The sequence below is a fragment of the Semicossyphus pulcher genome, unplaced genomic scaffold (assembly GCF_022749685.1).
Source record: "Semicossyphus pulcher isolate SPU_LCO1_2020_fin unplaced genomic scaffold, fSemPul1.0.p SCAF_10, whole genome shotgun sequence".
Lineage (NCBI taxonomy): Eukaryota > Metazoa > Chordata > Actinopteri > Labriformes > Labridae > Semicossyphus > Semicossyphus pulcher.
In genome coordinates, this window is record NW_027211604.1 from 18,359,550 (window position 1) to 18,382,713 (window position 23,164).

General features: G+C 40.9%; 1 protein-coding gene across 2 annotated transcripts in view; it reads left to right on the forward strand.

Annotated features, from left to right (window-relative positions):
* The window catches only part of septin8a (septin 8a), a 42,362-nt gene extending 20,151 nt beyond the window's left edge, over positions 1–22,211 (forward strand). Inside the window, exons 5-10 of one of the 2 annotated variants that reach the window (XM_069675337.1) lie at positions 2,236–2,397; positions 3,655–3,751; positions 10,124–10,292; positions 10,441–10,573; positions 11,412–11,581; positions 20,273–22,211. In XM_069675337.1, coding sequence (XP_069531438.1) covers positions 2,236–2,397; positions 3,655–3,751; positions 10,124–10,292; positions 10,441–10,573; positions 11,412–11,581; positions 20,273–20,438 — 897 coding nt within the window. In that variant the 3' untranslated portion in view covers positions 20,439–22,211. Of the gene's footprint in view, positions 1–2,235; positions 2,398–3,654; positions 3,752–10,123; positions 10,293–10,440; positions 10,574–11,411; positions 11,582–13,012; positions 14,086–20,272 lie in introns of those variants that run through there. The other variant, XM_069675345.1, reaches the window with a different exon arrangement.
* Positions 22,212–23,164: the final 953 nt, after the last annotated feature.

The following is a 23,164-nucleotide window of genomic DNA, read 5'->3' on the forward strand; positions in this document are numbered from 1 at the left end:
TAAAAAATACCCTTCATATGTACCCATTTGAACTTTAGGGGGACAACCAGGTACGCAGACACAGGCAGAAACAACCTTCCTCTCATTCTGTAGAGTTTGCAGTCCAAGCTTAGACAATGGTGTTTTTCTTGGGGTTTGAATCACCCCACCCTGCAGAGGATGGTGAAAGGCCCAGCAGAGTGAGTGTGGTTTGTGGTGGAGGAAGTCAGGAAGAGAGATAAGAGTCTGAAAAAGGGGTCTTGTGTTTTAAATAGAGATATATTTTTTCTTGAATTGGAGGAAATCATTACCTGTTTCTATTTCATACGAGAGATTTCAGTTTGTAGAGGCCATTTGACAATCAAGGACTGATATTTCTTGCTAATCTGTGAAGTGCCTCATAATTTGCACTTTAAGGGCCTGTGTCCACTAACGGCTTTTTTGCGCTGACACGTCTATTTTCTATACAAAACCAATGCAGTTGAGTTCAACTTTTGGAACACCTTTTTGCTCGTCAGTGTCACTTCTCCCTCACCGACCAATCAAAATCAAGAAGGGGCAGGACTTCAGGTATCAACTTTGTAAACAACAATGGCGGAGGAGAAGCGTATCGTTTCTTTCCGAGGGTACGATTCCCAGGTCTAAAGCTGCTGCTAACGCCAGGACACGATTCCTTTCGTTTTTATGTTTTCTTTGTAAAATTTCCTTGAATAAAAGCAAATATTAAGCACACAGGGATTTAAAACAGACTCAATGGTCACTACAGAGGGAGGTGGAAGTGCCACCAGACAACTTTCGTAACCTAGCAACAGTAAGCGCCGACGAGAAGCGCTCTGAAATTGAAGTCGGTGGGTGCTGCTAGTGCAAAACGCAGCGTTGGTGGACACAGGCCCTAATAAGTCACATGTAGATAGCTTCATCATTACTTCCCTCTGAGGTCGTTGTTCTTTTTATTTTAGTGCACTATCCTTCATGCTCGATTGCTACAATTTGTGCAAAATGTATACCCCTTCCCAGAGTCATAACTTGTGAAACAAATGTAAGCACGCAGAAATGATGCATATGTTAAGATTCAATGTGACTGGCACCTTCTAAGGATACAATTATCTCTGGTGTTGGTGCCCAATAAACAAACATAAATCTGCTTTGAAGTCATAGAACTGGGCGCCCAAGAAGCTCACCTCATAGAGTGTGCCCCTCATGTTATCCCCTCCCTTGATTCTCTCTTATTTCTTGCCTATCTTCACATAAAATCACATGACGCTGCCTTATATTGACTATTGTCACATTTTTTGACATTAAGACTCAAAACGGTTCTTGTGTACCTTGAACATTTATACTCTCCTCTATCCTTTTTTATACAGATAAAGCCTGTGTACTGAAATAAAAAGTGACGGAAATATAAGGCTATGTGAATTGTATTACTCATTTATAATCTTACATATAAACTGCTTTAATGTGGCCACAGCTCACCATCTGGATCTCCTAGTTGTTCAAAACAAACATTAAGAACTATTTAAGGATACTCTTTGGCCAGCTGGGAAAACCCAGCAGTTGTGGGAAGTGAACAAATATCCCCGTCCACTCCCTCCTCACTGCTCCATCGGCCACACAGGGCTGCTGTCAGCTCTGGATAACTATTAGTGCAATCTGTTAAATACGGGTTAAAACGCGATACTGGCCGCCCCGCTGTAAATTAATGATCCAATAAAGTATGATGAGCCTGTAATTTGACTCCTAACAAGCTCTGGCTCTGAGGCACACTATGGAATTGATGAGTGGATCTGTGGGGATCCTCCTCATCCTCCTGGTTAGTGATTTAGGGAACGTTGCTGTATAGAGGAATGCAGAGAAACTGTGTTTACTCCTGCACATCTGCTGCTGATTGGAGCTGGAGCCTTGTTTGTTTTCATAATCACTGTTTGTTTTATGTATCTTTAGGGGTTCTGTTTGAGCTTATTCACTGTACAGTTAACTGCACTCTGCTTCCTCAGCCTTGTTCAGTAATGCACTGAGTTTAGTTTATGTTTTTAATTAAGTCCTCAGTATGTTTAATTTCTGTAATTCTCTGAAGACTTTGGTCTCATTCTCTGTTATCATAGTTAGCTCGACAGGTACATGAAGATGCATGTCAGACAAGTCTAAACCAAACCAGCACATAATAAATTCCCTTGTATACACCATAAACACAAAGCAGCTTTCAATATATCAAAACAACTCTCTAAACATGAATCATTTTTCTCACCCTTTCCTCAGGTGAATATAATACCCATAATCGCCAAAGCAGACACCATCTCCAAGAGTGAGCTCCACAAGTTCAAAATCAAGATCATGAGTGAACTCGTGTCAAATGGTGTGCAAATCTATCAGTTTCCTACGGATGATGAAACTGTCAGCGAGATCAACGCCTCCATGAATGTAAGTCATGTCATCACGCTCTCATAGTATGTGAATCAGTCTAGGTTTGACCCTTCCTTATTAATCTCATCTATCTTCCCACATGTGTTTAATGTAGATGATAACATATGCTCAAACTCCACCTGAAAATGCCAGATGTGTTTTTGAGCACACATGGATGATATATTTTTCACACATTTGACTTCTGACCCGCAGAACTTTATCTTTAAGATATCTGCGTGCCAACTTACTTGTAGCATCGCGTCTTCAGCCCCACATGTGTTAAACATCTGGTGACGCCAGCATATGTTAACACTGTTTTATTGCTTTAAGACGTGCTGAAAAGTAGTGTTGTTTCTCTTATGTGGACACTTTGCACTCCCACAAAGCTGTGACTATATACAGGGACTCCTCAACTCTTTCCATATTAGAAATAATGTATGAACTAGATGGCAGCCTAGCTTTCATATAACTAGGTTTACTGCCAATTTGTACATTTTCCATCGTCAAAATAAGCTGTAAATCTAGAAATACTGAACAGAATATGCATAAAAAAATATAACTAACATAAGTTTATGACTTTTGCTCAGGCAGCAAGCACAAATGCATCTCCCTCAGAGTAATTAGCCATTTAAGTGGGGATGATGTATAATCACACTGTGCTCAAACACTCACCCACACATGTACCGATGCACAAACAGTAAATTCTCTCATGCACTTGTACAGTATCCCCGTCTATTCATAGTCGCTTACATCAGCGCCCACACTCACCAGCTTGTTCCTCTGAGCTGCAACCAGCCAGATGGTTTTTAACTCTCCGCCTAATTTTTGAGGTTGTGTATCGGGCATGTTTTCCCCATGATGCCTCGCTGTAGATCCTAATGAGGCATAGTAGCTAAGAGAGCAATGAGAAGGTATATGTGTGTTTCATTGCTTGTACAAAATTGGCCTCTCAGCCCAGACTGAGCCACATGCTAGACATAAAAAAAGAGCTCTTGTGCTGCTTATGTGTCAGCATGGTTACACTTCTCTCTGGTGTGGTGTGGCTGTAAAAGATAAGACACAGTGAAGCAAGCTTTATTAGAAATTTAACACTCAAGCTTCATTTATTCTTTTAGTTGTGTTATTTGTTGGTGTCTAGTGAAATTTAAGTTAATTTGCATTAAGAAACTAATGTTTCACCCAGACTGAAAAAGGAGCTGTAATTCAGCCTCTAGTCTAGGCTCAAATTAAACTCATGACCTCTTGATGTTTTTAACACTTTTTTTTCCTGCTCAGGCCCATCTGCCGTTCGCTGTGGTTGGGAGCGTGGAAGAGGTCAAAGTGGGAAACAAAACTGTGAGGGCCAGGCAGTATCCTTGGGGTGTTGTGCAAGGTAAGAACCATTAACAAGCAAATTAATCACTGTCTGGTGTGTGTGGATGTTTGTCTCTTAAGCAAATAGTAACAGTAAGAACAAAAGGGGCTCAGCGGATGTTTAAATTTTTTAATATTCTCAATCAAATTTTGATGATGCAGGTTCGTATGTATATCCATTAGCTTTTGGCGGATTTTGAGGTTGCTAGGTTACAGGTTTAAAAAAGGGTTTAAAAGAGTTGGAGTGATGCATCGGGATGGGTATCATTAAGATTACTACTCTTATCAATACTGTGTATCGATTGGGTATTTTAACGGTTTTCCTATTGGGTCTTTTTGTTATTTCTTAAGAGAAAAAACGAAAGAAATTAAGAGCAGAATTAAGAATTGCTCTATTTTCTGAAATTTAAAATAAGCAATTATTCACAGCAAAAGAAACGACAATGTTTAGAACAGATCACTATTATAGACTGCAATGTTGTGATGATGGGAATCGTGAGAAGTTTGGCGCATGTCTGTATATGAGGCTCTTTAGACAGATGTTTGGACAGATCACTTGTGTTTCCTCCCTTACAAGCAAAAGTGTTGTTGCACGTTTTTTTCTCTCCGCCATCGTCACGAGCAGGATATCTTGTCTGCGCGCGCGCGTGTCTCTTCTGTATTGGGAATATGCATCGTATGTCTTAATCTTATTGAAAATTAGAAACGGTTGCTTAGATTAAATGTGCAAGATAACATTTTTGTAGCAATAATAAACAGGAAATGTGTTTTCTTATTTTCTCCAGTACCAAAAGCAGAACCGATAACGTCAGTTTTATGTTCTTTCATAATTCAGCCCCATGGCCCGTTTAATACCGGGTTTCTGTACTAGTGATGCATTTGGGAAAATGGGAGGAGTGCTAAAATAGGAGACTTCGGCAATCTTTGGAATGCCTCTCAACATATCAATTCACAGTGTCAGAAGTTGAAATGTGGTGCTGTCTTTATTATGCAATAATATGAGTGTGCTGGATTTTATTGCAGCGTGGACATGGGTATAACATTTTTGAGGAAGTACATGGCAGCTTTTTAGTCACAGCCCAGTGAGTGTGAATAAAAAAAACTGGCAAAAAAAAAGATCTGCAACAGAAGGTGATTTATTATTTCTGCCATTTTCTTTTAGCAAAACTGGAAAATGTACTCCATCCCAGGTTTGTCATGTATAACTCTAAATGAAATATCTGTGCTTTGTCTGACAAATGAACATTTAGAAGTTATCCCCTTTGGCTGTGGGATCTTTTCATGGGTCCTTTTAGTTACTTTTTTTAAATTTAATAATAGTCAAAGTTACAGAAAACTATCCTGATTAAAACCTGTTACATTTTAGCAAATGCTACTTAACTCTGCGCTAAAGTCACGTGCAGGAGAATGAAATAAACATATATATGTTCAACTTGTATAACGCTTCAAGGGTGTTCTTGTCAGGAGCTGTTTTCCTGCTCGTGGCAGAGTAGCGAGTGCGTCCCACAGTTTGCCTCTTTATTTATACCCGCCCTGTTAATGCGGAGTGCCCTCCACAGCTGTGAGTGTGACTTCATGCAGAATGACACTGTGAAATGAAGGGTGAGTGGGTAGAGATTGTTTTGGGAAATTGCCAGTGTGTGCTTGTGAAGTGTATGGTGTTAAGATCCTTCTTTGTGTTTATGCTGCTCTGCCTTTGTGGCGTGTGTGTGTGCGGCGAGCATTTGCGTCTGCATGCACGTGTTGCCAACTGTGACATCACTTGTTGTTTCCCATAGATCATTCCCCTGTGCTTGTCATTTAGAGTCAACATTTTAATTTAATAATGTCTCACAGAGTTGTTCTGTGAGAATACGACCGCTCTGATGGGAGTTCTCAGAGATTCTCCCTCTCTCACTCCTCCCTTTCCTCATTTTACTGCCCTTGCGTCCTCACCCTCTCTTCCTCTCCTCTCTCCATTATCCACTGACCGCCTCATTCCCCAACCCTCAGAGGACACTCTGTAGATATATATAAAGCCTGCTGTTGGTCTCCTGGGTTCGGATTCCTTCGAACTCAGTCAGTCACCATGTAGCTGTAGTTCAGTCCAGTAACAGACAGAATAGTGCCGTATGCAGAAAGCTATCTCTGCTTTACTGTGAGATGATTTCTTTGGGATTGTATTGGCATATTTTCCTTTTGTGGTCATTCTTTAGCAGCAATAAAGAGTTGGTAGATATTTTCTTGTCTTGAGGTAAATATTGGGTACTTAAAATGCTGATCCTAGATTGTCAAGGGCACAATATTTCCCCTAAATGAAAACAAAAATGCCCCCAAAAGTCATTCTTCTCTCTGACAGTTTAAAACATACATTTCCAGTTGTTTCGTTAAGAAGATTGTTGTCAAAATTCATCATTGAGAGAAGATATCAAGTTGGTCAATCTCGGATCCCATCGGCTATAGTCTGACGACGATATAGCCTCTGGGGACAACGGTGAACATGTCGGGCGTGTAGCCGGCGGTTAGCGATAAAAGACTTCCAGTCGAGACCTCCTTTTCCGCGTGCTGCATTGTTATAGAAAAATAAACAGTTTTTTTTGTGACTTACTTTAATTAACAGGTCTTACCTTTGCTTAAATTTTAACATCATGATGCAGATTTGTAAAAAATGCTCTTTTGTTGAACGGAAGTCAGATCGATAATTTCTGATGCATTCGAGGAAGTCGGGAATTCTGAATGCTGAACGGCTTTCGTGACACAACGTTAAGGGAATTTAATTTAAGTTAAACTTCAGATCTAGAACAGATTGTGAGCTGAACTTGCTGCAGATGTCCGTTTATAGAGATTAATAAGAAGCTAAATCGTCGTCACATAGCCGCTGATGGGAGCCGGGATGTCACTACGTTCTGCCTGCTTTTGCTCTCCTCACCGACTTTTTTTTCTGCATACGCTGCAGCCTGCTGATACATGATTGGTCAATATTACTCACTACAAGCGTGGTACAAATGGAAACCAGAACACTTGGCATCCCTTAAGTCCACGTCCCTGTGTACAGATTTGACATTTCTATGTAGAATCAGTGAATAGAGATTACAAGTTGGTTGATGCTGCTGTGTTTCCTCTCCCTAACCACACAAATCTGCACTGATAGGACGTAAAACAAGCAAACTACTTTGCTCTAAGTCAGGCCTGCTTGCAAACGGATGGCTCCCCATTCACACTTTGTCACAGTATCTGAGCACAGGGGCAGAGGAGGACAGAAGTGTCAGTGTTTTACTCCACTTGGCCGGCTAAAAGGAAGGCCTGTGTCAGTGGAAACAGTTTGTAGATGCCAGATGTCATATAGACGGGTTATGGTAACCTCTTGAGGAGCCATGGGAAATTTCCATCGAGTTGAAGGAAGACAGAGGAAGGACTGTCTTCTGACAAAGCTGTAATTGGAGGGGGTCAGTGTGTGTGTTTATCTTCCCTCAGGATCTTGATGCTCTGTTATCTCTGAACACCAGACATGTTTGACATAAAGCAGACCCCTGGTATTTCTCCTCCAACGGCTTCTGTGTGTTTGTTCAACTGTGCACACATATTGTAGTGGCTGCTTGTATGTGAACATGGATGCTATTAATCACTGACTGTTGTCCTTGTGATTCAGGTTAGGTGAGGGTTGAGCGATAAAGTGTAAAACGGCACAAAATTAGAAACATATTTGTAATATCAATATAACGAAAATATGTCAAATGCATGCAAAATCATGCAAAAGTTAATTGAAGTTTTGTACAACTTGATGTTTGCTGAGATGAGTCGATGTTTTCATGTATTTCCATTTAGCACATTTGTCTATTTCTATTAATATTTTGATATCTGTTGGTATATTTGCAGCCATGTCTCTGTTCCCCTTTAATGCTATCTGTTCTCATGCTGCAGAGCCCTGTGCTCGGATATCTTAAGGGCTTAGTGCTGCAGTCAGTCGGAGGATTGGCCCTCATTCAGCCCTTAGCGGGGGGGCCAGTTCAGAGAGACTATTAGATGCCAAATGAACAGGCAATTTTAGTAGTCTGGATGCAGCCCCAGAGAACAACTCATTCCTGTTTTTAACTCGTATACTCCCACTAATGATGCGCAGTCAGCCTGCAAATTTAAGTAAAAAGTAACAGTGAGTGATTTAGACAGCTGCATCACCACATTGCTTAGGGTCGAAAAGTGTTGGGAAAGTATTGTTCACTTGGCTTTTTCTAGTCGCTATGTTATTTCAAATTTTTGTGTATGCTAAATTGTGGTTCATTATTATAAACTGCTTTCCCGGCCTTTTGCATCTTAGGGAGCTAAATGACATTCTAATTGGGCTCTCAGTGTCGTTATTCCCGCCTTTACATCCTTACAGCTCACAGCTTGTGGTGGCATTTAAACACAACATACACCCCTTTCTCCACCACTACTACCCGGGGGTTCATGGGCATATGCTCCAACCACTGAAAGACCATGTGCCTTCGCTCTGCACGTGCCCTCAGCCACGACACACACCAGCTCTGAGAGCACAGAAAAACAGTTAATAGCATCTCTTGCGAAACAGGTTCATCACATTAACCACGTCCGTTTTAACAAGACACTTCATTTTTCCACGATTAGACAGCTGTGTTAAGTTGTGCTGCATGTTTTTAGTAATTTTCAGACATTTGGCACTTTAGTGGGTCAATATTTAAAGAGAGGACAGACCGAGCATAGCAAATAATTAGCAGTTTCCTTACAGACTATGGAAGTATTATGGGGTTTGTAAATGGTGGAAAAATAATGTCTAGAAGGGAAAAGTTCATTTTCAAAGGGAGTAGTGCAGAACAGAAGAGGCAGCAGAAAAGCTGCTGGCTGCGGGGTACGTGCAGGCCTCACATAGTCTTAAAAAGCATGGAATTTAGTTTCCCTAATAAAAAGCCTTTGAAGGTATTAAAAAGTGTTAAATTTAATTAAAAAGTCCTTTTTATGTGGAGTTTCAGTCAACATTATCAGACCTGAAGCAAAGCACTGTCTCAGGGAGAGTACTCAGGAAGCTGGAAGTTATGTAACGGACAAATGTCAATATTGGCACAAACTTTATTGAATATAATTCATTGGTTTATCCAGCCATCAAGTTGTCCTGCTTACCAGAGCCTGCAATATTATTGTTGAAGGGGTTGTATCTCTTCGATGGATAATCTCATATTTTTCATGGGTTTCACATTTGTTTATTGTTCACAGTGAAAAATTGAAAGCTGCATAATTCCGTGTTTTTCCAGAGTTAAATTTTTAAAAAGGTCGCCTCAGAAATGGGCCGTTCAGAACAGCTGCAGGTTTCTACGTAGAACCTTGATTTGGATGAAATCGACCAATCGGCTGCCTTCTTGCACGAGCTTGTAGTCAAGTCGATCCCTCCAGGCCATTCTGGCTTGTACTTACAAGGCAGAATAACCGATCCTAGAGCACCCATGTTTTCTACAACTGTTTTCAACTGGAGTGACAGTGCAGTGCGGCCGCTGCATAGCTAAAATATGTCCCCCATAAACTACTATTATATGATCACAAAATGTGTATTAAACTGCATTATATGTGATTAAAACAGTCTTTGATTTGGTGAACCCTGTGGCTGATTATTAGCAGCATTTCTATTTCCTTATTATTACCCACTTGTTTTATCCCGACTATAATCTCAAAGACCACCGATTCTCCACGTTCATGCACCTCTGCCGAAATGCTGACCTTTCTCCTGACCTCTAAGAGAACAAAAAAAAATCCACGTTTTCATTTCAGCACAGCGGATATTGTTTGGATAGAGCAGATGAGGTGACCTATGAGTAAAAAGGCTTCATCAGAATGGAAATGATGCCCAGGGCACATTCCCCCTCCGCTGCTGTCAGTCTGTTAGGCAGGAAACGCTTCCTGCCCTTTCCCCACTATGAATTAATTTCACTGTCAGAGTCGCTTTGACATCAAACTAAAGTGAAGTTGTTTAAGTGTTCCAGTACAAAAATTGAACACGGATAGTGTTTTAAATCGTAAATTTCTCAGTGGGATATATTTGCTTTAATTTGATGGATGTCAAATGTGTTTAATCAAGTGTATTTTGTGCAGACAGCTTCACATTCCTGCAGAGATGTGGTATGATTTCCTGCTTTTAAAGAGTAATGGAGGAAGGGAGAGTAACAGGATGACAGATGGGGTGGTAAAATAAGTTATAAGCAGTAAAAAAAAGAGAGACAGGCACAGAATGAAAGCGAGAAACATGACCCAGAATTTGAAACAAGACGTGTGCACATTCAGAGCTCTTACAAAGGCTCATTAACACAACCAGAACCACATTTTTTAACTGCAATACATTAGTGTAAGTATCGGAAATCACCCAAACCACGACCTCTGTCCTAACCCTTGTGTGTTATTTTCCCTTCAGTTGAAAACGAGAGTCACTGCGACTTCGTGAAACTACGGGAGATGCTAATCAGGGTCAACATGGAGGACCTGAGGGAGCAGACCCACGCCCGCCACTACGAGCTCTATAGACGCTGTAAGCTGGAGGAGATGGGGTTCAAGGACACCGATCCAGACGAACAACCCTTCAGGTACACAGAGAGAGAGAGAGTGCATGGGGAGTCGAAACCACTGAGATGCTCAAGTTTTAACAGCAGGCAGAGTCTCGATTGCTTTCAGACAATACCTAAACTATCACCGTCTAATTCTACTCTCTGTCCTGTCTCTTCTTCCCTCAAGCCTCCAAGAGACCTACGAGGCCAAGAGGAAAGAGTTCTTGGGGGACCTGCAGCGGAAAGAGGAAGAAATGCGCCAAATGTTTGTAAACAAAGTGAAAGAGACGGAGGCAGAGCTGAAGGAGAAGGAGAGAGAGGTCAGTCTCATTTTGATCATTGATTCACATATCAAAACTGCAACTACAGAGACACTGTTTTCAATGAATGTGTTAATATAGAACAATAGCAGCCTGTTGGCATTTTCATGGCATTAGGGAATAAACACGCTTGTGCCCAGGTGCATGCAATGTTCCCCACATTTAGACGAGGTATATTGACGGCCATATATTATCTGTCCATGATCGGCATACACAACAGATTAACCACAAGCCACTCTCCTATCGCGCTCTGCCCCTCCCATACCTGCCACGAGCAGAGTCAGCAGAAGAGACGCATACAGAGAGAGACGTCCGCTGGATGTCCCTCCTGTAAATGCATTGATTGATGTGCGACATCACCTGTTAAATATGGACCTTCTTATCGCTCTGTTTTTAAAAGGATTTAAGTGCAGCTGTGTTGTGGATTTTGGGATCCCGAGGAGTTCCCATGCCAGGTGGGATATACTGTATAATCCCTCCAGCGGGCTCTGGGTCTACCCCGGGGTCTCCTCCCGGTTGGTTGTGCCCAGAAAACCTCCACAGGGATGCGCCTCAACTGGCTCACATGCCGCTAATCAATGTTAATTATGCAATTTGCTCTACATCTTCGTTTCGACATGCTGGCGATCTTTACTGTACATTTCTAGCACAAAACTTTGGGGTATTCAGCATTCCTGGCTTGTAATTTCTGGCCCAGAGGTACATTAAATATTTTAAAGGTGGCTGTGATCCTGTTTTAACTTCTGGATATGTTTTCTTTACCTGTCTGTCCCCCTCCTGTCGTCCCCGTCCCCTCTTGTCCATCACCACCACCCCTCGTCTCCTCCTCCCCTCTCAGCTGCACGACAAGTTCGAGCAGCTGAAGCGGATGCACCAGGAGGAGAAGAGGAAGGTGGAGGAGAAGCGGAGAGACCTGGAGGAGGAGATGAACGCCTTCAACAGGAAGAAGGTGGCGGCGGAGACGCTCTCCTTATCTCAGCCTCTCAAGAAAGACAAGGACAAGAAAAAGTAAGCCAATTCCTCCTCTTTATCACTCACTCGCCTCAGTCTTCTTTCCAAAGCAGGAAGCTACTTTTTCTAACCCTGCTTCCCATAACTAATCCTGTTGTCTCTTTATTGGGTGCCTTAAATCCTTAAATGATTTCCTTTTTCTACACCAGCTTCTCTCAGCCCTTCTCTTTCTGCTCTCCAACCCTTGTTACAAGTCTTAAAGCAGGAGTCCTTTTGCAAAGTGTCACATCAACGAGCCTTTTCTGCTGAATGTGCTTGTCCACCTATCTCCAGCACACAAGTATCTCAGCTATTATAACAGCCTGGCATGTGTTAAGGAAACTTCCTCCCCTTTTTGTCCTGCCCGAGCTTAACATTTCCTGTCCTTTCACTCTTTCCCTTTGCCTCGCTCTAATTATTCAGGATATTCGCGGAGGAGCCGGTGAACTTTCTCACTCGCCCAGGCGATCGAAAGCTTGGTTATAAATAGGTGATACAGAACGCAGCTCACATAGGGTAAAAACTGATTGTTAATATGTGTATGCTGAGTGCATACACAGGTGTAACTACAATATAGGTGTTTGTTGTTTTATCTTCCTGACTACAGATCATGCATTTGCAGAGATGTAGCACACACATTACCTACGGCTGTGTACATTACTTTCTTGTCAACACTCTGCTTTATTGTTCAGGGACAGACTTTTGCAGCAGTTCCTTGTAGACAGCCCTGTCCATAGTCTCTAGTGTACTTTTGATCTGTGGATGTTTTCCCGAAATCAAGTCCGACCCCTTAGTTCCACTAAAGAAAAATCGTAATATTACATCATACAAATAAATACATATCTTAGTGTTTACAATTGTGTTCTTCCAAAGTTAGAGCAGATTCTGTCTGGCAACCTTCTGTGTCCCCTGTGCACAGAGTGAGCTCCATCCTGCAGCCAGACTCCAAAGTCACAACATATATTGTTTAATCAATTGATGAGGGACTTAGTAAGTTTTTATTCAGACAAAAAAGCTCCTTGAATAGATAACCGTACTGCTTTACATGTATGAATTGGAGGAAGATCTCAAAGCAGGTTTTATTCCGTCTGCATTGAAGTCTGAGAACTCATGTGCAGACATGTGGCTCCCTCTAGTGGCTGCTCACGCTCTGCCGTCAGTGCTCCTGAAGGAGACTGAACTTCCATTTTGTGGTTTTGTGAAGCCTTTTCAACAGATCCTTATTTGCTTTTCTTTAATCAAATTACTAGATTCACTAATTATTAACTTCATGTAGCGTTCTCCCATCTGACAGATTAACTACGTCTCACACTGTTGTTTTCCATTCACTAACACAAGCACTGGTATTTATGTTGACGTTTCCATCATTTCTCTATTGATCATTATTTCCATACAGTAGTTGTTTACTCATCCAATTTATTTTCTTTATTGTTTGTCATTGTTTTTCAGTTAATTTATGGCCGCTGTTTACCCTCCCACACACGACCATGGATTTGTCCTCCATCACCAAAGCCACGACAACACCTGTTTATTATTTGTTTGTTTATTGTTTTGACATTCCATCTTGACATTGTGCACATGGACCAAAAACACTGAGGATGATGATGATGATGATGATGGTGAAGCCACAGGGGGAGAAAAGAGTGAAAGATGGTGAGAGATAATGAGGAAATAAATGTTCACTTGCCAACAGTGGCCATCTCATTTATTCAGGATCTTTCTTTCTGTTTGTTTTTTGGACACTTTTTTATATATATGCAATTTTGTTTTACTATTTTGTGATTTTAAGATTTTCTGTTGTTATTTTTGTGTTTTTCCATCAATTATTCAGACAGAAACGAGAGGTTAAACCCCTAAAGACATGTTGGGTAACAGTGTAACACAGTGGGCTAGGTATCACTGAAAGCAAGCCTTTCCTGAAGTGTTTCAAATACCTGAGCTGTTGGAAATATTGTCCAGCTTTTGTGCGACTGTTAACCTTTTTGTAGTTAAATTTAGTACATTTCTCAGTAGACTAAATCCCTGTATCAAGAGTCAAAATAATACATTTATATAGAAGTATCTCAAGCAATAAAACTGAGTACCTGTATGCTGTATGCATATTAAGGTACTGACGACCTAAAACTTATTCTTAAGTCTTAATAAAACTTATGCAATACTTTGGTGCTGTTTCGTATTAACACAATAAAATGTATGTGAATATTTTTAAGAGCTTACCCAGCCTAATATGCAAAATGTACTAGTTTTTGAACATGATATTATTGTAAGAAGCACATACGACGGTGAATATTGTTCATAAGTGATGTAACTATATTGTAAACCACGAGTGATTGCCTTTTGTTGTGACAGTGGACAAACTTACAAACATAAAGCCAGTATATATTAAGTGTATATACACACAGAGGATTCAGGACGACTTACAAGCCTCAGCTCGCCACAGAAGAGTTTACACTCCGAGACGGAGGCGAGAGCAGCTGTATTTACTGTCTGTCATTGGAAATAAATGCAACCACCAACCCCTTCCTGACTTTGATCTGTCTCTCTCTGCCATGATTTGTTTGACAATATTCATCCGGGAAGGAGATAAAAGTGAAACACAGGCAGGTGAAGATGCTTATTCCGTCACACACGCGGAGGCGGTCGCCCTCAAATGTAACCCAAGCAGCTGTCAGCTTGAGATGCAGTGTTTCCTGTTTAGCGCTGAAGAGCGGAGAGATGTTTGCTCACTCTGCTCCCCGCTTTCACCACCGTGCTGCTGACCTCAGCTGCATGTGTGTGTGTGTGTTGGCAAAATTGCAAGTTTACAGTGTGTGTTTACCGAAGGTGGAGAAGAAAAAGTGTGTTTGTGTGTGTGTGTGTGTGTGTGTGTGTGAAAGGAGAAACAAGTGACTTCTATTGACTTTGTATGACTGAGTCACGTGTGTGAAAAAGGAAATGGTTAGCAGTGAGTGGTGTGTGTGTACATAAAGTCTGCGTGTTAACACAAACTGCAGCTGGATGTTCCTCATTTCTGCACTTGTTGACTGCTTCCTCATTTAATCCCCATCTCAGCTATTTTTATTCAAGCATGAAAACAGACTTTATTTAAAGTGATAATCGCAATGATTTTCATTTAAATAAATGTCTGTAAAGTCACTATCTATTGCCGAATGAGGTAACACAATGGTGATTGAGCCTATGGCCCACTGATGAAAGCCTGTGCGTTTACAGTATATAGTATTTGACTGGGTGTCGGTGGTTATTTTCATGAAAAAAATCCCAAGCGGCGCCCAGTTAGTGATGCGTTTTCCATCATCCAGCAGTGGTTGGTCTGCCAGAGAGGGTAGGCGGAGCTAAGCGGCTGCTTTTCCGGTCTCTGCAAGTGTTGCGAGTAAACAGTAATCGACTATGGCTGAACAAACAAAGAAAAGATGGATGACTACAGATACAACTTCAAAAATAAGTGAAAATCCAAAGAAAAAGAAACAAAGTCGACGCTCAGATGAAGCAAACAGTCTGAAAAGGAAAGCGACCGTCAGTGAGGAAAAACCAAGAGTTGCAACCGGAGCCAACCGTGGACGTCACACATGCAACACTGTCTGGATATCTGGGAAGTGTGCTCTAGAGATGGCAGTCATCGGTCACTGCAGAGATTCGGATCTTCAAATCTCGTTCAGCTGCAAGATTCGTTGATGAAACTCGTTCACCAAGTCGTTCAGTGACATTTCCGGTTTACCCGTAGCGACAAAGAAACGGCTCACTCACTCCTTCCTCACTCTCACTCGTTCATGATCGATGACGGCTCACATTGCATTCACTAGTCTTCCCTTAAAATCATCACACCATAAATAACCGTTTCTTGGCCCAACTTGTCCATTACGAAACCTCCTGACATTATGTCTTAATAAACATAATTTCGTTTGTGTTCTTCTGTCAGTGGTTTACACGTCTGTGAATTGGTTTTGTATGCACGCCTGAAATACTGCCCCACTTTCGTACATAATCTGGTCGTATCGTTCACGAGGACCCTTCTCGTTCAGTGGACGAGTGAGAGAGAGACATTCGGTCAAGTGATACGTTCCGTAGTTGTTCTAATCAATAACATGGTCATTTGATACATACAGCCCTCCTCCAAAAGGCTGTTGTCGCATGCTAACATTAATCAGAGGGCAGGAACGAATCAATGCATGGAAACGAACAGACCTTTCAATTCAATAAAAAAATTAGCTATTTTTGAACGAATTGCTCATGACTGAAACATCTCCAGTGTGCTCCCGCAAATACCGTTTATCGCCATAGGTGCCGCCAAAGAGTACAAAACAGATTGAGATGACCACTTTAAATATTAGGAAAAGTCAATGAATGAGCGTGAGATTAAGATTATTTTGTAGTGAAGTGTTCATATGTGACTTATAAAATGAACATGTACAACAGACATGTTGACATTTAAAATATTACCTTTTATAGTACAAAAAGGTTCATCTTGTGTTCACTGAACTTATTAATATTTTTCTTATCAATACACAATGAGTTAAGGTGTTTTGAAGACGGCAGTCGAAACATGTCAAGGTAAAAAACACCTTACATTATTGTCTATTGATAAGAGAAAAATAATTATATTCCATGTTAATACATTTGGACTTATTTTCTCAGCGTATTTGCTCATCCTGTTAAACATTGGAAAACAGTGACACATTGTTGCTGCTTCTGCTGCACCACTCCTTTCATACTTAGCCTACAGCACTCTGTTTGTGAGTCAACAACAGACAGAGGAAGTCATAGCACAGTATTAGGATCTGCCCATAGTTATGGTTTACGGTTTACTGGGAAAAGCTCTGCCAGCTCTATTATTATTCTGTCCACCACCTGCAGGGCTCACTGGATCTTATCCAGCAGTACAATCTGTTCAGAGCTCTCTGTTCTCTCTGTCCTTTAGTGCACGACCAACACACTCACTGATACTGGCCGTCTGACAGCCTGTTCTACATACTGTACATACAGGACTGCATGACGGTAAGCTGTGACACAGAGCACTAGAAAGGCAGAGAGCAGTCAATACAGAAGCAGTGGACATGCGAAAGGCATTTAAAAGTTTTCATGCATGATGACAAACTGTCATGAATAAAAGACAGTGCCTACATTTTTATGCATTTTAAGGAAACTTAACCATACTAAATCACGTGAATTTTATCATAAAGTTCCTAACGAACACAGGAGTGTTTCGCTTCTGTGTCATTGGTTATTTGGGATCAAAAATTAGCAAAGTCTTTATCAAATTATATATTCTTCATTAACAAAAACGTTTAAGAAAATTAGCACAATTAGCTTTAACCATCTGGAGTTAGCAGTCTGTATCTCCCCAGCTAGCTAGCTTCTACTTGATTTAGCTCTGAAGATCGCGATCTCCCAATAACAGATTTGTGTATGTTATCATATTGTTCGTCATATTATTCCATGCCCGAATAATTTACATACAGTATAACCAATGACAAAAAATCAGGCTCAGGTCATAATTCAAGATACAGCATTCTGGTATTTGACAGCTGAGTGCTGTTGTCATTGCAATCAGAAAATAACTTAGTAAAGTTGTTTACCAGACATAAGTAGAATCAAGTGAGGTAAACTTCATCAATCATACTGATATAGTCGGCCCCAGTGTCCGGTCGCATTTGAAGCCGTTTGTTGGCGCTACCTGATGTTGTTCCCTCCTGTCTTGATCGTTGCTTGTGTTGCATTAACTCTCACATGTACGTCGATTTGGACAAAAGCGTCTGCTAAATGAAATTGTAACATTGTACATTTGTTACAATGTATGCTGAATACAACCTATTAGTATTACATGACTTCTGTTGAAGTATTATTCTATCTTTATTGGAACAACACGCCGAAAGTGAAATATGGACTTCAGTAGCTTACCAAAGAGTGTTTTCTATGAACAGTAACACATACTTTTGACCCTTTTAAAAGTGACAAACCAGAAAGTACACTTTTAGACTTTTAAAGTCATATCTTTATTTCTGTGCTTGACCAGACAATAAGATATAGCTGCCTCAGTAAATGAAGGAATATGAAAAACATTGGTCACCGGCGTAACATCCAGCTTGGATGGATGAACTGAAGCAGACTTTACAGTTGAGAGAAACAGCCAGTAACCGATTCACATTGTAGAAAATATAACCAGTACATTTCAGCGGTCAAAGAATGAAGATACAAATCTGTTCACTGCCGGTAAGGCTTCAACTGTCTGGACAAACTGTTGATGTATCAGCCAAAATTAAATAAAGTTTAAATTGAAACAGTATACTTTGTCAGTATGCATCAGTGCTGTGATAAAACTGACATCACATCGTACAGAAAGAGGTGGCATTTACAAAATAAAACTTGGGCATCACAGAGACAATATTTGGATAATGATTATTAGCGCTCTCATGCTGTTCTTAGTAAGAAAGAAAATTTCATGATCTCAAAAGACTTTTTTTTTTGTCATACTGCTCTAGTGTTGCACTCATCTCCCAAATGTGCTTTTGTTTGATATGCAACAGTGGCATCAGGCTGAAGCATCAATAAAATAAAAACATCTGCAGCATTAATATCACGAAAATAAAGCTTTTTTTGTAAAATGTAGCTTCTAAAAATAACTGGTAAATAAACACAGCACAAAAATGTTAAGTACAAGTAAATGAGAGATTAAAATAATAATAAAAAAGTTGTGAAAAAATATAATTATTTGCATTTAAAAAAAAAAGCTTAATCTCAAAGTGCTTTGTGGCTCTGTGGAGGAACCTGAGCACCAAGATACCTCGAAACAAAATCAGGTTCAACTCTCAAACATAAAAAAAAGCCATTCTTGGCTTCAACCACACTCATACAAAGATACACACAACTGCCTGCCTCATCCTTTAACCTACAACTTGTTAAACAAAAGGAATATGTTGAGGTTATAAAGGACAGGTAGGTTAAAAAGTAGAAACAAATATGGCATCAATAAAAGAAAGAACTTAAATGGATGCACCAAGAAGAAACTTTACACTCCCAATTCAGTCTCAGTGTTTCCCAAGTGATCCCAAAATTTCACCTCAGCTGCCCGGCTGCCAACTCAGAGAACAAGGTATGACATCAGGTCCAGAGGCTTCCTCGAACACACCTCAAGATCCACATTTTGGGTGTGAATTAGTAACAAAAGAGACCAGAACAAAATCTGAATCCGACCTCGACTTTCTGCCGTCTATGTTGTGGTATTGTTAAGAAACTTAACATGTGAATTTACCATTGCAACATTCTCACTGTGCTCTTGTTAGACATGTTTTTTTCTGAATAAATGTCACACTAGTTGACAGCCGGATGCAGTGGCGGGCAGGGCGACACGTTTTTCTGCTGGGAATCGAACACAAAACCGTCTCCCTCTGGCCCTGGAGCCAGCTCCTCCTTATACAAACACCTAAAACCGTCGTAATACTCATCCAAGTCCCCCTGCACGCTGCCCCACCCCCTCCGCCCGTGCCTGAGGCGCTGCGTGGGGCTCCGCGCTCGCTCCTCGTCCTGGATGAGGGCGCTGTCGAAGATGTAGACGGCGTTGGCCGGCAGGGAGAACTCAAGGCTGTGTAGGTACTCGTCCACCATCTCTTTGCAGTGGATGAACTCGCCACTGTCGACCTGGGAGAGCAGAGACATCAAGTCAAGTGGGTGTGTGCCACAAATGTCATATGCTGCTACTTCATGATGGGATGGTTAAAGAAAGATTTCTGAGGATGATTGCCTAGACGATTTGTCTAGTTTGGGCATCGTGACATAACGTTTTTCGTTGAAACAGAGTGGAATACTTCAAGGGGAATTCTGCTAGTTTTTAAGACTGTATTAGCCTATATTTTGCCATCTTAAGTTATGACCTTGCTTGATCTCCTCAGCCAGCAGACCTAAAACCTAGTTGCAATGGCTGCAATGTAAATTCTTGAGGGAAACTGGGCCCACAATATTAAAAGGATCTCAACCTCTTATCTCCAACTCTGACCAACGTTTTCGTCGTCAAACGAAAACTCACCTCTCCTTATGGAATTGTATAGTGAGGCTTCTGTCTCCGGTTAAAAGAAAGGATCCTAATGTTTCACAAACATGTCCATCTCTGTGGGGGTTCTCTCTATAATGTTGGCAATGTGCTCATCAATGTGTTGGGCCTGCAATCAGAGCCGTGTGTCCATTTTTGGCAGTATGGAGCGTCATTTGCAGACTGCAATGTGCCAATATGTGCCTTTTAATGCTGTGCCTTCATCCAAAGCATCTCCAGCATTAGAAAAGGGAGCCAAGTTTGCTTTGCAGTAGGTGCAATGTTTGGAAAATTACAGGGGGAGGAAAAATACTCGGGCATTTTGAAATATAGTGCAACAACTAATAGATAAAAAAAGGGCTGCGAGCTTAAAAAACATTAGAATTACATGGTGGTTTTGTCGTTCAGGGGAGTACAAATCATTTATTTTAACTGTTCAAAGACATCATATATCATGGATTTAAAAATATCCTGTGTTATACTTAAGTTATTTATTACTTCAACAAATGTACTGGCTATGGATAAATATATCCTCTTAGTAACCCAAAGACTGTTAACTTAGGTCAATAAAGGTTCTTGTAATTTATCGACTACATATGCAGATTCAATTATATCTGACTTACATCCATGGAGAAAAAGCCCGTACTAGAGGGCCTGTGCATTCCTCTTACCTGTGCTTTCTTCAGCAGATCGGTGAAGACGGAGAACCAGTCGGCCGTGAGCGCCTCCAGTTCCAAAGTGATGATGGCCAAGGCCAACGTGGAGCCCTTGAACTGCCAAAGCTGGTGGCAAGCCATACAGTGCTGCACCTGCCTGGTCCACAGCGCCGCCTGGAAGCCAGGTGGCGTCTTCTGATGCACGGGCCTGGCCGGAAGCAAACCGGGCTCTGTTGCTGAGTCCCGGCTGACGCCGGAGCCGAGCCCGATGGACGGAACGAGGTGAGGGTGGCCGGAGACGAGTAGGGCGTGGAACTAGACCGTAGACGAGAAGAGGAAAGAAGAGGAACGAGACCAAAACGTTAGCATAATGATGTCATATTTCTCATTGTCCATCCCTCTATCATTCCTTAACTCTACGAACTTCATTTCAACTTTAAATACACCAGAACATTTAATGTCTAACCATGTATATCTCGGAAGAAAGATTTCATTCATTCCTTCGACCCCATCCTCCATTATATCCACCGAGGACACTCTACTCTTCTCAAGTGTTCAGTTCAGCATTAAAAGCTACTGTAAACATCCGGCTCCACACAGGAGGACACCTTGAGAAACAAGTAGGAACATCACTATCAGGTTTATTAATAAGACCCGCCCGTTTGCCTGAGGAATCATAGTAATCTTGTTCGTATTGTATGGTACGTGCAGTGCGTTTCTGTGTTCCCGTTCCGCTGTAAACCCCAACCTGAGTGGGGCTTAATGTTAAAAACGTCATTTTAATTTTAAGTTACAGAATTTGTTTTATACTTTTCTTACATAGTGTTTGGGAAACACCTCTTTAGCTAGCTTTAATTGAACCAAGAGGCTCAAGCTAACATGCTAGCGAGCTCCATCAGCGGGCGACAACCACCGACTACATTTCAAAATATCATCACTCTTTGTAATGTTTGTTACATCCAAATGTCTTCTTGTTGTCATTCATGTTTTGTCGAGCTCTCTTGCTTTACTTTGCCTCTGTAGCAAAAATAAGCCATGAGTGGAATTTACTGGGAGGTAGATTCAGCGATGTGGTGCGCAAGTCAAAAAGAAATCCCTGAAACGGTTCAGCTTCAACTTTCCCATCTCCCTTCCTCCAGCTCCAAGTTTTCCTTCTTTACTTAATTTTGGGATTCAGGGTAATGTAGCAAACTAAGGACAGTGTGTGTTATGATTCCACAGTCCTGATACGGGCACAGATGGTGAAAGATTTGAGCATCACATAGCTGATTCTGCCATTTTTACACGGATGTTGAAGCATATTGAGAGGTAATGTCAAGGCATCTCTGTCAATCCTCTTACTTGTTCATATCAAAGTGTCATGGTGGCGAGTCTGACAATAGATTTTATGGATTGCTGTTTTATAGACAATGGCAGGTAACTGTTTAGGAATGGGAACGCAGAGGGTTTTTTCAGGGCAGTGGGAATGTATTGTGAGATATAGGTAAAAAGTATTTATTTGAATAGTATAAAGAGAGAAAATGTCTTTATTTTATTATAGTTTTTATTAATACATTATGTCTCTTTATTTTGAAAGTGTTGGATTTTTGTAATACTAGGACAATAATAGGTTCACAACAATTACTCTACGCACTGTAAACCGAACACACTAATATAGTCAGATCCACAAACCACAGCAGTGGAGGTACTGCCGTTTTTCATTTTGCAGAAGACACTAAATCTGTCCAAATGTGCCAAGCCGTTTATTTTGGTGACAGTTTATGGTTTGTGGCTTTAAGACAACATATCAATCCAACACCTGTTTCAATATCACAGACAAATCAAGCGCTGTTATTAATTTGTTGAGGGAATGCAAGTTGTCTTTTAGTCCAGCTAAAGATTATAGACTCACAGAATGCATGACAAGACTTCACAAATCAACAGGGCATAGTGCTTGAGCAAGTAAATCAATATCTTCTTTTAAAAGAAAAAATGTTTGAGAGGAGATGTGCATCAGGAATTTGGTATCCCTAAAAATTAAGGAGGTTGTCTCCATGGAAGTCTTTGTAATAATGTGGATCATTACAATGTGTTAACCGTGTCTGTCGAGAAAAATTACGGGATGTATTCATAAAGGCTCCGACTACTGCCTGCGTCCTGTTTCGCCTCTGATCTCACAGTTTTTCTTTAAGAGCACTTTTTATGGCTTAACAGGAAACACAGGTAGTACATTCATTTGACCTTCCAAACATTATCTATATGTAATGTGAAAATTGGGCTTGGCAATATATAGAATTCTATCATGTTATGATACTGTGTCATATTGTTTTGCCAAATTTATGGCAAAATCTAGTTAAAAATAGAAGGTTATGCTAATGTAACTTATTATATGGAAAGTTAAAGAGGGGGTATTATGAAGTTTCACATTTTAAGACATATATATTATGTTACAATGTTGGATGTCCAGACTAAACGTGGCTGAAGTTTCAAATCTGTAGGTAAAAGTATGTTGGAGTAATCCCCAGGCTTCTCAGCTCAGTCTGCTGTTAACTCCAGGTTTCACACTGTTTTTTCTACACTCTGTGACGTCACAAAGTGCAGCAGGCTTCGGTTGGTTGGCCAATTAGAGGAAAGGTAGCTTGTTTGAAGGGCGGGGTTTCTTAAAGGGACAGCACTGACTGAGTCGTTTCAGGCAAAGGCTGTATGAGGGCCTGCACAGAGCACCAGTGTGAGAAAAATGAGGAGGTTTTAAAACTGTAAATTATGCTAAGCTACTCCACAGGTATCACAGAGTGGAATATGAAGCTTGAAATTAGCATAATACCCCCCTTTAAGGGGTCACCAAATTGATAACAATATAGCAATTATTCATGGGATTGTATGTGTAAATGTATAATATTTTACTGAGACAATACTGTACCATAACCATAACTGTAAACCTGCTTG